This window comes from Oncorhynchus masou, chromosome 9 (assembly GCF_036934945.1).
Source record: "Oncorhynchus masou masou isolate Uvic2021 chromosome 9, UVic_Omas_1.1, whole genome shotgun sequence".
Taxonomy (NCBI): Eukaryota; Metazoa; Chordata; class Actinopteri; order Salmoniformes; family Salmonidae; genus Oncorhynchus; species Oncorhynchus masou.
The window spans coordinates 18591184-18605346 of record NC_088220.1 but is presented as its reverse complement, the minus strand read 5'-3'; the positions used below and the strand labels follow the sequence as shown (position 1 = coordinate 18605346).

General features: G+C 41.6%; 1 protein-coding gene and 1 long non-coding RNA gene across 2 annotated transcripts in view; one reads left to right on the top strand and one right to left on the bottom strand.

Annotated features, from left to right (window-relative positions):
• The window catches only part of fat1b (FAT atypical cadherin 1b), a 59382-nt gene that overhangs the window by 12525 nt on the left and 32694 nt on the right, over nucleotides 1-14163 (bottom strand). The window contains exons 12-15 of the mRNA XM_064972651.1: nucleotides 2268-2435; nucleotides 1169-1308; nucleotides 732-930; nucleotides 165-223 (exon numbers count right to left, since the gene is read on the bottom strand). Coding sequence (XP_064828723.1) covers nucleotides 165-223; nucleotides 732-930; nucleotides 1169-1308; nucleotides 2268-2435 — 566 coding nt within the window. The remainder of the gene's footprint in view (nucleotides 1-164; nucleotides 224-731; nucleotides 931-1168; nucleotides 1309-2267; nucleotides 2436-14163) is intronic.
• Nucleotides 1642-13522, top strand: LOC135545628 (uncharacterized). Its single transcript, XR_010456483.1, has 2 exons — nucleotides 1642-1747; nucleotides 10941-13522. It is a non-coding gene; the product is annotated as an uncharacterized LOC135545628 (long non-coding RNA).

The window sequence follows — 14163 nt, the reverse complement described above, 5'->3', positions numbered from 1 at the left end:
CCAGTGGCTCAAATATGGCTGTAACACAACAATATGTGTAAAAAGTCAAGGGGTGTGAATACTTTCTGAAAGCACTGTACCTTTATGGTGAGGACCTTCATGGGTTATGAAAGAAATCACCACAAAACAGTTCTGAGACTTTAGAACTTTATAGTGTTAGTCACGTGTCTGCTATCCTGTTGGGTTGGACATTTCTCATAGCATTGTTGTTGTTGGTGAAAAACTGAAGACAATAGATGATGTATGGGAAGTTAAAAAGCATGTCTATGTTCCAGGTGTGCGGTTGGTCCGTACTGCAAAGATAACCCCTGCAGAAACAGTGGACATTGTATTGACAGTCTGGATGGGGCTGTGTGTGAGTGTGAGCCCGGGTTTCAGGGGGAACGGTAAGCAGAAACATCTATTACTCTCACTAACCCGCATTCTTCCACTCTGGGTTTGGTATGACACATCCATGATGTCACACTATGCCAGAGCTGCAATATATACTGTATATCGGTTCTGGATGTTTTGCATCCCAAATGGCACCCTATTCCCTACATAGTGCAATACAGAGCTCTGGTCAGAAGTAGTGCACTATATTGGGACCATTTGGAACACACTCCATATAGATGCTGTATGTGAATGTGACTCTGGACGGTGTTCTTCTGTCCAGGTGCCTTGGGGATGTAGATGAGTGTATGCAGACAGAGAGCCTCTGCTCTAACGGAGGTGTGTGTGTAAACACCTACGGCTCCTTCAACTGTAGCTGCGTGGTGGGGTTCGTTGGGCGGCAGTGTGAGCTCGAGGTGTTGGTCAGGAACGAGCTGCTGTTCACCAGCTGGTCCATCGGCCTGGAGGAACTCCTTGGACTGGCCCTGTTCCTGGTTACCATCTTGGGCCTGTCTCTGCTCTTTGTAGCCGTCCGGAAGAGGGCCAAACAGGACGGATCTAAGGAATATGAGGTATGATATCTGTTGTCAGTAAGTGATTGATTGTATTTTTGAATATATGACAAATAATTGTGACGTTCGAACTTTGAACCTTAAGGATGAAGATGGTAAAAAGTTCTTTGGGAGAGCTTACCTGGAGGTCAAGTCCAGCCGGGGAGTCCCAGTCTACTTGGACGTTCCACCACAGATCCCAGTTAGACCCATCTCCTATACCCCTAGTTACCCCAGCAACTCACGCCACAACCTGAACAAGGGTTCTTGCGAAGGTCTTGGGTTGGTGGAACCCACAGAGCACAGCACCCCTGACCCAGACCCCGTGCCCATGCTGAGGAGAGGGGTGGCAGTGTGCAGTGTGGCTCCCACCCTGCCACGCCGCCTGCATTCCAACACCCCTTCAGAGACGGAGTCCATCCAGAAACCCTGCTGGGACTACCACTATGCTGGTGAGAGCAGATGACTGGAGGCTGGGAGCAGGAAATGAGAAGACACTGTTTTGTCATTCATAGTTTTCACATTTTGACCTATCAGCTTTACTTTGATAACCTGCATGTATTATTATTGTAAACAACTAAATTAAATTGCACATTTGATGTGGCTTTACATGTAGTACAGTATGATACCTTTGTGTTTATGGTGAATCAAACAATCTCGTCTTCATCAGCAAGGTCATAAGTGATTTGTATCTTTGTCTCCCCCAGAAGAGGTAGTGGAGCTGGATCCGGTCTCCACTCAGGGATCTAAGAAAGACCTGGAAAACCGTAGCAGTGCCTCAGAGTCCCTCTGTTCCTACCAGTCAGGATCAGGAGATGAGAACGGTAGGTTTCGTTACTCGTCTAAGATGACAGGGTGAGACATCACAGTGTAAGTGCTGGAATCCAGGCTAATGCATATTATTAAGCAACACCTACCTGTAATGATACCTCTGAATGAGTGTTCTCTCTTATGTCACTTGTCCTTCTTCCTCTCCTTTTCTCTAGTCTCAGCTCCAGTTTGGATTAAATCTATGCACAGCCCCAGGTCAGGGTTTAACAGGGGGCACAGTGTAAGTTGTCATTTACATTGACGTTGTGGGAAGTAGCCCAATAGTCTCCTGATAGTCTTACAATCTCTTGATAGTCTGTTGATAGTCTCCTGATAGTCTTACAATCTCTTGATAGTCTGCTGATAGTCTGTTGATAGTCTCCTGATAGTCTGACAATCTACATATACAGTACTGATAGTCTGGCAATCAACTGATAGTCTCCTGATAGTTTGACAGTCTCCTGATAGTCTCCTGATAGTTTGACAGTCTCCTGATAGTTTTACAACCTCCTGATAGTCTCCTGATAGTTTTACAGTCTCCTGATAGTCCCCTGATAGTTTTACAGTCTCCTGATAGTCTCCTGATAGTTTTACAGTCTCCTGATAGTCTCCTGATAGTTTTACAGTCTCCTGATAGTCTCCTGATAGTTTTACAGTCTCCTGATAGTCTCCTGATAGTTTTACAGTCTCCTGATTGTCAAACTATCAGGAGACTATCAGGAGACTGTCAAACTATCAGGAGACTATCAGGAGACTGTAAAACTATCAGGAGACTGTCTCCTGATAGTCTCCTGATAGTTTTACAGTCTCCTGATAGTTTGACAGTCTCCTGATAGTCTCCTGATAGTTTTACAGTCTCCTGATAGTCTCCTGATAGTTTCCTGATAGTCTCCTGATAGTTTTACAGTCTCCTGATAGTCACCTGATAGTTTTACAGTCTCCTGATAGTTTTACAGTCTCCTGATAGTCTCTTGATAGTTTTACAGTCTCCTGATAGTTTTACAGTCTCCTGATAGTCTCCTGATAGTTTGACAGTCTCCTGATAGTCTCCTGATAGTTTGACAGTCTCCTGATAGTTTTACAGTCTCCTGATAGTTTTACAGTCTCCTGATAGTCTCCTGATAGTTTTACAGTCTCCTGATAGTCTCCTGGTAGTTTGACAGTCTCCTGATAGTCTCCTGATAGTCTCCTGATAGTCTCCTGATAGTTTTACAGTCTCCTGATATTCTCCTGATAGTTTGACAGTCTCCTGACAGTCTCCTGATAGTTTGACAGTCTCCTGATAGTTTTACAGTCTCCTGACAGTCTCCTGATAGTTTGACAGTCTCCTGATAGTCTCCTGATAGTTTGACAGTCTCCTGATAGTCTCCTGATAGTTTGACAGTCTCCTGATAGTCTCCTGATAGTTTTACAGTCTCCTGATAGTCTCCTGATAGTTTTACAGTCTCCTGATAGTCTCCTGATAGTTTTACAGTCTCCTGATAGTCTCCTGATAGTTTTACAGTCTCCTGATAGTCTCCTGATAGTTTTACAGTCTCCTGATTGTCAAACTATCCTATCAGGAGATAAACTATCAGGAGACTGTCTCCTGATAGTCTCCTGATAGTTTTACAGTCTCCTGATAGTTTGACAGTCTCCTGATAGTTTGACAGTCTCCTGATAGTTTCCTGATAGTCTCCTGATAGTTTTACAGTCTCCTGACAGTCTCCTGATAGTTTCCTGATAGTCTCCTGATAGTTTTACTGTCTCCTGATAGTCTCCTGATAGTTTTACAGTCTCCTGATAGTCACCTGATAGTTTTACAGTCTCCTGATAGTCTCCTGATAGTTTTACAGTCTCCTGATAGTCTCCTGATAGTTTTACAGTCTCCTGATAGTCTCCTGATAGTTTTACAGTCTCCTGATAGTTTTACAGTCTCCTGATAGTCTCCTGATAGTTTGACAGTCTCCTGATAGTCTCCTGATAGTTTTACAGTCTCCTGATAGTCTCCTGATAGTTTTACAGTCTCCTGATAGTTTTACAGTCTCCTGATAGTTTTACAGTCTCCTGATAGTCTCCTGATAGTTTGACAGTCTCCTGATAGTCTCCTGATAGTTTTACAGTCTCCTGATAGTCTCCTGATAGTTTTACAGTCTCCTGATAGTCTCCTGATAGTTTTACAGTCTCCTGATAGTCTCCTGATAGTTTTACAGTCTCCTGATAGTTTTACAGTCTCTTGATAGTCTCCTGATAGTTTGACAGTCTCCTGATAGTCTCCTGATAGTCTCCTGATAGTTTTACAGTCTCCTGATAGTCTCCTGATAGTTTGACAGTCTCCTGACAGTCTCCTGATAGTTTGACAGTCTCCTGATAGTTTGACAGTCTCCTGATAGTTCGACAGTCTCCTGATAGTTCGACAGTCTCCTGATAGTTTGACAGTCTCCTGATAGTTTGACAGTCTCCTGATAGTCTCCTGATAGTCTCCTGATAGTTTTACAGTCTCCTGATCGTCTCCTGATAGTTTTACAGTCTCCTGATCGTCTCCTGATAGTTCGACAGTCTCCTGATAGTTTGACAGTCTCCTGATAGTTTGACAGTCTCCTGATAGTCTCCTGATAGTCTCCTGATAGTCTCCTGATAGTTTTACAGTCTCCTGATCGTCTCCTGATAGTTTGACAGTCTCCTGACAGTCTCCTGATAGTTTGACAGTCTCCTGACAGTCTCCTGATAGTTTGACAGTCTCCTGATAGTCTCCTGATAGTCTCCTGATAGTTTTACAGTCTCCTGATCGTCTCCTGATAGTTTGACAGTCTCCTGACAGTCTCCTGATAGTTTTACAGTCTCCTGATAGTCTCCTGATAGTTTTACAGTCTCCTGATAGTCTCCTGATAGTTTTACAGTCTCCTGATAGTTTTACAGTCTCCTGATAGTCTCCTGATAGTTTGACAGTCTCCTGATAGTCTCCTGATAGTTTTACAGTCTCCTGATAGTCTCCTGATAGTTTTACAGTCTCCTGATAGTCTCCTGATAGTTTGACAGTCTCCTGATAGTCTCCTGATAGTTTGACAGTCTCCTGATAGTCTCCTGATAGTCTCCTGATAGTTTTACAGTCTCCTGATAGTCACCTGATAGTTTTACAGTCTCCTGATAGTCTCCTGATAGTTTGACAGTCTCCTGATAGTTTCCTGATAGTTTTACAGTCTCCTGATAGTCACCTGATAGTTTTACAGTCTCCTGATAGTCTCCTGATAGTTTGATAGTCTCCTGATAGTTTGACAGTCTCCTGATAGTCTCCTGATAGTTTGACAGTCTCCTGATAGTCTCCTGATAGTTTTACAGTCTCCTGAAAGTCTCCTGATAGTTTGACAGTCTCCTGATAGTCTCCTGATAGTTTGACAGTCTCCTGATAGTTTTACAGTCTCCTGATAGTTTTACAGTCTCCTGATAGTTTCCTGATAGTTTGACAGTCTCCTGATAGTCTCCTGATGTAAGTGTAAGATCACATCCTTGTGTTGTCCTGAACTCTTGTGTTAAGTGTAGTTTGTGGCTTCTGTGGTTCCAATCCATACCATTAGCATTTGTTTATTTTGAAACATATGGTTAAATTCCCATCTATTTATTTCCACCTCCATTACTCAATGGAGTATTCACCCTATGTAGTATTTGGAACATTTACTGTGTGCTAATGTTAGATTTCTCTTGTCACTCCCTCCTTAGCCCTCATAGGACTTCAATCACACAGTATTTACTGTGGAAAATAAGGTATCATTCCTATCTTATACTACACTAGTTGTTTCAGGAGATAGTTGTGTTCAGGGAGGCAGGAGATACAGTGCCTTGCAAAAGTATTCATCCAACGTTGCGTTTTTCCTATTTTGTTGCATTACAACCTGTAATTTGAATGGATTTTTGTTTGGATTTCATGTAATTGACATACACAAAATAGGCCAAATTGGTGAAGTGAAATTAATTACTTCTTTTTTTTACAGAAAAGTGGTGAATGCATATGTAATCACCCCCTTTACTGTGAAGCCCCGAAATAAGATCTGGTGCAACCAATTACCTTCAGAAGTCACATAATGAGTTAAATAAAGTCCATATGTGTGCAATCTAAGTGTCACATGATCTCAGTATGTATACACCTGTTCCGAACGGCCCCAGAGTATGCAAGGCGCACCACCAAGCAAGCGGCACCATTAAGACCGTGGAGCTCTCCAAACAGGTCAGGGAGAAAGTTGTGGATGAGTACAGATCAGGGTTGGGTTATAAAAAATATCCAAAACTTTGAGCATCCCACGGAGCACCATTAAATTCATTCTTAAAAAAATAAAAATAATGTGGCACCACAACAAACCTGACAAGAGAGGGCTGCCCACCAAAACTCACAGACCAGGCAAGGAGGGCATTAATCAGAGAGGCAACAAAGAGACCAAAGATAACCTTGAAGGAGCTGCAAAGCTCCACACCGGAGATTGGAGTATCTGTCCATAGGACCACTTTAAGCCATACACTCCACAGAGCTGGGCTTTATGGAAGAGTGGCCATAAAAAAAGTAATTGTTGAAAGAAAAAAATAAGCAAACATGGTTGGTGTTCGCCAAAAGGCATGTGGGAGACACCCCAAGCATATGGAAGAAGGTACTCTGGTCAGATGAGACTTTGGCCATCAAGGATGTCTGGCGCTATGACTATGTCTGGCGCAAACCCAATACCTCTCATCACCCCGAGAATTTCATCCCCACCGTGAAGCATGGTGGTGGTGACAGCATGTTTTTCATCGGCAGGGATTGGGAAACTGGTCAGAATTGAAGGAATGATGGATGGCGCTAAATACAGGGAAATTCTTGAGGGAAACCTGTTTCAGTCTTCCAGAGATTTGAGACTGGGACAGAGGTTCACCTTCCAGCAGGACAATGACCCACTGAGACATCAGTGTAAGTGCTGGAATCCAGGCTAATGCATGTTATTAGGCAACACCTTCTACCTGTCTTCCAGAGATTTGAGATTGGGACGGAGGTTCACCTTCCAGCAGGACAATGAGCCGAAGCATTCTGCTAAAGCAACACTCCAGTGGTTTAAGGAGAAACATTCAAATGTCTTGGAATGGCCTAGTCAAAGCCCAGACCTCAATCCAATTGACAATCTCTGGTATGACTTAAAGATTGCTGTACACCAGTGGAACCCATCCAACTTGAAGGAGCTGGAGCAGTTTTGACTTGAAGAATGGGCAAAAATCCCAGGGGCTAGATGTGCCAAGCTTATAGAGACATACCCCAAGAGACTAGCAGCTGTAATTGCTGCAAAAGGTGGGTATTCAAAGTATTGACTTTGGGGGGGTGAATAGTTATACACTCTCAAGTTGTGTTTTTTTTGTGTTATTTCTTGTTTGTTTCACAATAAAACATATTTGCATCTTCAAAGTGGTAGGCATGTTGTGTAAATCAAATGATACAAGCCCCCCCAAAAAAATCAATTTTAATTCCAGATTGTAAGGCAACAAAATAGGAAAAGTGCCAAGGGTGTGAATACTTTTGCAAGCCACTGTAGTTGTGTTCAGGGAGTCAGTAGATAATTGTGTTTAGGGAGTCAGTAGATGAGGTAATGTTGGCTTTAAGTGATTCTGGCTAGAGGTCCCAGTGGTTCTGGCTACATCTTTACATGCAGCATATGCTCTTCAGTAGGCATCAGTCCAATACACTGACTCCCATGGGTGTTAATTTGTCTCTTTGTAGTGTAAACTCTTGAAATATTGTATTTCTTTCTCAGCTGTCATTACTGGGCTTGTGTTCTTCAAAACACCAGAGGTGATGTGCTTGTCTTCCCTCCTCTCATGCTCTGTTAGCTTACCATAGCGAATGCAGAATTGTACTCCGAAAGGACCATTTAACAATGTGCTGGCTTGTAAATAAACCCTCTATAACATCTTACCCTTGAATGTGCTGCTGAAGGCCTGCTGGTGTCTAATCTGATTTAATACAGAGGAGATTTCACAATGATGTTGTGAGGTCACTAATTATTAGGTGCCGAAAACGTGTTTGGTGATGGAATATCACTTCCTTATGTTATAAAATACATTTTACCAAGACAAATATGATTGTTCATGTTCTGAATCACTCCGTGAGGTCTTTCTCTAACATATCATTAACATTGTATCCTAAAAGTTGCATTTTGTAACCTAATACATCCAATAATACGTACCAAGATCTTCTCACCGTGACTTTTGAGGATTTTATATGCTGTGGTTTTCTGCAAAGTTCTTCCTGGGGGGTCGCAAAAAGCTCAATTATACAACGGGTGGGTCTAATACTGGATGCTGATTGGTTAAAAATGCATTCCAGCCCATGTCTATTCCACAAATTACCACCGGCTAAATCTATGACGTTAAAATGCCTATTTAATCTGTTCTGTCTGACTGCGCAATCCACAGTCGCATCAGCTCAGACAGGCATTTTATATACTAGATCTACATTGTAAAAAGCATCTAGACATTATCTCCCGTTTCCTTTAGACTAGCATTTGGTTTTCAACAGCGGAGATGTGTCATAACCTTGCTGTCTGTTTCAATAATGAAATTCAGTCTCCAGCTGTTCTATGGTAATGAATGTGGTGCCGGGACGAAACAGACAGTCTGGCAGCTTTTCTCAGCCAGTCGAAATCATGAATCAGCATTTTATGGATATATACAAAGAAATGTCAATAGAAAAACACAAAATGCAGCTAGTTTGTTGTCATTCCAGCTTCAGTTTGAAATCATTGTTTTAGCTGTGTAGTTGGCTATCTGCTCTGAAAAGTGGCCTTGCAAGAGAGCACATTTTCTAGGCCAGGCGAAATCACGCATCATTAGCTTATTGTTATGGATGTATCCCCCAAAAAGTCACTAGAAAGCTTAAACAAACGCAAATGCAGCTACTTTGCTGTCATTCTGGCTACACTGTTTGACTTGACTGTGTTAGTCAAAGTTCATTAGCTAGCAGGCAAGGGATAATAAGAACATTGCCAGCCATCATGGCAACGGAACATTGTGTCTATAGATTTAAAACAAAAAGACTTAACTACTGGATTGCGTCTCTGGCAACCGAACCGATAGAACGAACGACCAGCCGGCTTGTGTTGCAACCCCAGATTTGGGTCAGGACTATATCTTGTGGAAGAAATAGTATGAATAAATTAATCAAAATAATGTTTTTAATGAAATTTTCTATCAATCATTATTTGAATATGTTGAAAATGAAATGTAAAAGACTGAAATAAATAGCTTGCGCTACGTTCAGTGCTCCGTTGACATTTCATAGAGATACACTTGTTTTTCTGAGTAATGTCTCATTAATATGAAAAGCATAAACTAAAATATTAAAATGTCATGTCTCAAAATTGATATCTACAGTTGAAGTTGGAAGTTTACATAAACTTATGTTGGTGTCATTAAAACCACTCCACAAATTTCTTGTTAACAAGCTATAGTTTTGGCAAGTCGGTTAGGACATCTACTTTGTGCATGACACAAGTAATTTTTCCAACAATTGTTTACAGACAGATTATTTCACTTATAATTCACTGTATCACAAATCCAATGGGTTAGAAGTTTACATACACTAAGTTGACTGTGCCTTTAAACAGCTTGGAAAATTCCAGAAAATGTTGTCATGGCTTTAGAAGCTTCTTATAGGCTAATTGACATAATTTGAGTCAATTGGAGGCATACCTGTGGATGTATTTCATGGCCTACCTTCAGACTCAGTGCCTCTTTGCTTGGGGAAATCAAAAGAAATCCAAGACCTCAGAAAAAAATTGTAGACCTCCACAAGTCTGGTTCATCCTTGGGAGCAATTTCCAAACACCTGAAGGTACCACGTTCATCTGTACAAACAATAGTACGCAAGTATAAACACCATGGTACCACGCAGATGTCATACCGTTCAGGAAGGAGACGTGTTCTGTCTGCTAGAGATGAACGTACTTTGGTGCGAAAAGTGCAAATCAATCCCAGAACAACAACAAAGGACCTTGTGACGATGCTGGAGGAAACAGGTACAAAAGTATCTATATCCACAGTAAAACAAGTCCTATATCAACATAACCTGAAAGGCCGCTCAGCAAGGAAGAAGCCACTGCTCCAAAACCGCAATAAAAAAGGCAGACTATGGCTTGCAGCTGCACATGGGGACAGGGGTGGCAGCAACATGTTGTGGGGATGCTTTGTTACAGGAGGGACTGGTGCACTTCACAAAATAGATGGCATTAAGAGGTAGGAAAGTATGTGGATATATTGAAGCAACATCTCAAGACATCAGCCAGGAAGTTAAAGAATGGTTGCAAATGGGTCTTCCAATTGGACAATGATCCCAAGCATACTTCCAAAGTCGTGGCAGAATGGCTTAAGGACAACAAAGTCAAGGTATTGGAGTGGCCATCACAAAGCCCTGACATCAATCCTATAGACATTTTGTGGGCAGAACGGAAAAGGCGTGTGCGAGCAAGGAGGTCTACAAACCTGACTCAGTTACACCAGCTCTGTCAGGAGGAATGGGCCAAAATTCACCCAACTTATTGTGGGAAGCTTGTGAAAGGCAACACAAAATGTTTGACACAAGTTAAACAATTTTAAGGCAATGCTACCAAATAATAATTGAGTGTATGTAAACTTCTGACCCACTGGGAATGTGATGAAAGAAATAAAAGCTGAAATAAGTCATTCTCTCTACTATTATTCTGACATTTCACATTCTTAAAATAAAGTGGTGATCCTAACTGACCTAAGACAGGGAGTTTTTACTAGGATTAAATGTCAGGAATTGTGAAAAACTGAGTTGAAATGTATTCGGCTAAGGTGTATGTAAACGTCCGACTTCAACTGTATCTGTCTTACCTCTATGTTGTTTTATGTCCTCTGATTGGAGAAGACAGATGATGAGTTTAGTTCCTGTGACCCTAATCTTGGCCATCCTACAAGGGTAAACTTTTTAACAGATTATGATAGAGACATAAGGTTTGGACCATTGGTTTTCTTAGTGGAGTATCTACACATTATTTGACCTAATTTAGTTTTTTAGATTGGATACCCTATAATTATCCACCGTTTATATTCTCCAAACCTCCTATCAGACTATTCTCCAACAATGGTCACAGTAACAGACTACTGAGATGATCTATGCATGTCTGTATTTGTGTCTAAGGTGAGACAGACACTTTGATGCTTGTTTTTCACTGATAACATTTTCGCCCCGAATAGGCTATCACTGGGACACATCTGATTGGATGCCGAGTGCTCAGCGTCCCTTAGACCAGGAACTGTTGCAGAGTATATGTATAGAAAAGCCTGCCCCCTCCTGCACTGACTCTGACCCTGAGCTCCTCAACCTTGACTGCTATTTAGGAGGTATAGACATTGAGAGTGACTCCACCAACTGATTTCCTTTCTCTTGGTCTGGATGATGTCCCCCATACCTGTTAGGCATCAGGTCCAGTTATGATGACTCCATCCAGACACATACTTCACCTGTAGCCAGCAGGGGGAAAACATTTACCAGCACCAGCAGCACCACCTCTACCCTACAGACCCCACTAAGCACCAAGGCAGTAACACAGCTATCAGCAGGGTGCATATAGGGACACAAAGTGACCCCTTGGACATGAGCTGTGGATAGGAGCTCAGCAGCAGTGTGCCCGTCTCCCATGCCTCCAGCTCTGACCTGTCAGGCTTGGGTGAGGGGTCAGAGTGACCAGCAGGCTTGTTTGGTTATCTCACATCCTAACCTCTGGACACAAGGCCTCTGACAGGCGACTGAAACTATAAACTTCACTTAGAGAATTCAGAGATAGACCCTGATGATCAGAGCGTTGGCTCTCTATTGGAAATATGTCTTGGTAGTCTTAATCAAATCTACTTTGAAACAAAAGTATACATCTCATACACATGGTTATGGGCTTTAAAAAAATAAGACCCCTTTACCATGTCAGATATAGAGTTAAAATGTATTACACTTTGAGTTTGCATCCCAATATTACACTTTATATACTTCACAGAGGACTGAAATATAACATAACCATGAGATTTTTGGCGTGTTGTAAAATAATGTTTATTAATTATGAAATTATAAAAAATATGAATAACATTCCACCCATGAGGCCACTATAGGGCAATTTGGTCATTTGACTGCAGGACAGGTGTAGTGAATGTTATGTAATTTCAGAAGAAAAAGCTCACACCTTACGTCCATCTCTAATGGCTAATACTGTAAATACCATACATGTCTGCATATTCTTATCCGTGATATTGCATGAAGCTTATGTTAGGTTTATACTGATTATATATTAATTAGCTCTTTGATTGTACTGTACAATAAACATTTATATAAATGATTCTGCCATTGAATCATTGCTGTTACGTTTGTTTTAATAAATGAATACAGATCAGTCAGCAGAAGGGACAGCCATACTGTTTTAGCATTAGCTATCCTGTTGTCCTGCCATACCCTGCTATCATCAGTAAGGAAGGAGAAGAGGATGAGAGGAAAGTCCTCTTTTTGACCTCAAGCTCATTCTTTTAAAAATGGGATAACAGTTTCTAACTTCTACTTCGGACTGATATGTTTAAAGTTGGACTGAATAGGACTTTCACCAAAGAATGAAGCATTTTACTTTGGAACACTTTCATTTTTTTTTATTTACTCCAGTTTAACTTGTGAGATGTAAAAGAGCTGGGCTTCTTCCCAAATGGCACCCTATTCCCTAAGTAGTGCACTACTTTTGACCAAATCCCATAAGGGTGTAATGCACTATGTAGGTAATAGGGCGCCATTTGTGACGTACACATGGGCATCAAAGGAAGACTGCTGCTCATCCCCTCACCAGATGCACTTGACTTGATGGTGGTCATGGAGCCTGTCGATAGTATGGTCACCTCTACTTCTTATGCGGTTTCCATTGGAGGAAAATCATTTTAGAAGCTGTTGTTTATGTTTACATGTTTCTCAAGGAAAATATAGCTCTTTTCACAAGGTTAACCCTCTGTGAGAAATAGAATGATAGATACTTCTGTTTCCATAGGATCTTATCACACTACAGCAAGCCAGAGATGCACAACAAATATATTGTATCCGTTCTGTTCAGTCCTGTATAAATGAGCTCAATATGATGTAAAACAAAATATATAGAGAACCAGTCAAAAGTTTGGACACACCTACTCATTCCTAGGTTTTTCTTTATTTTTACTATTTTGACAGCTAGGATTAATAATCTATTTTAAGTGCGGCCCTCCAGACCTCGGTGAAGATGGAATGCGGCCCACAGGGAAAATGAGTTTGACTCCCCTGTTTTAGAGTAGGTTCTTGATGGTGAGAGCTAAAGATGCTCATTGCATAGCACAAGATGGCAGTATAACCCCAGAAAGCTTTTCTTGGGAATGGTGTGGATTAGACACCATAAGTAACCTGGATTCATGTGGTCGAGCTCAGATGTCAATGTTCCTCTGAATGGATGTGTCTGTCACGTTCTGACATTTATTTCCTTTTTGTCATTATTTAGTATGGTCAGGGCATGAGTTGGGGTGGGCAGTCTATGTTTGTTTTTCTATGATTTGGGTATTTCTATGTTTCGGCCTAGTATGGTTCTCAATCAGAGGCAGGTGTCATTAGTTGTCTCTGATTGAGAATCATACTTAGGTAGCCTGGGTTTCACTGTGTGTTTGTGGGTGATTGTTCCTGTCTCTGTGTTTGTTTTCACCTGATAGGCTGTTTAGGTTTTCTCACATTTATTGTTTTGTTAGTTTATTCATGTATAGTGTCTTTATTAAAGTACCATGAATAACCACCACGCTGCATTTTGGTCCGCCTCTCCTTCAAGTAAAGAAAACTGTTACAGTGTCAGACTTCATCACATTATCAAACCAGAAAGGAGGGAGGGCATTACCAACTACAGGATGGTATTATTAAGCAATAAGGCACGAGGGGTGTGGTATTTGGCCAATATACCACAGCTAAGGGCATTTCTTAGGCACAGCCCTTAGCCAGGTATATTGGCCATATACCACAAACCCCCGATGTGTCTTATTTTTATTATAAACTGGTTTCCAATGTAATTAGAGCAGTAAAAATAAATGTCATACCCGTGGTATACGGTCTGATATACCACGGCTGTCAGCCAATCAGCACTCAGGGCTGGAACCACCCAGTTTATAATTTGGATTAAACAGGTCTACTTCTGTCCTACATGTAGCACAAATCCTTGTCAGACAGTGACATAATTTAAATTCTGTGACATGTAGTGGGTGGGCCTTAGGGGAGAGGAGCAGAGCCTTGTGTGTAACGTGATATGGCAGCCTGCTTCACCCTGACAGACTGACTGACTGACTGACAAACAGGAACATGTGACACAGGCACAATGGAGATGTATGACAAACACACACACACATGTAAATCCCTGGTCAGAACACATGCACGCACACACACACAAAC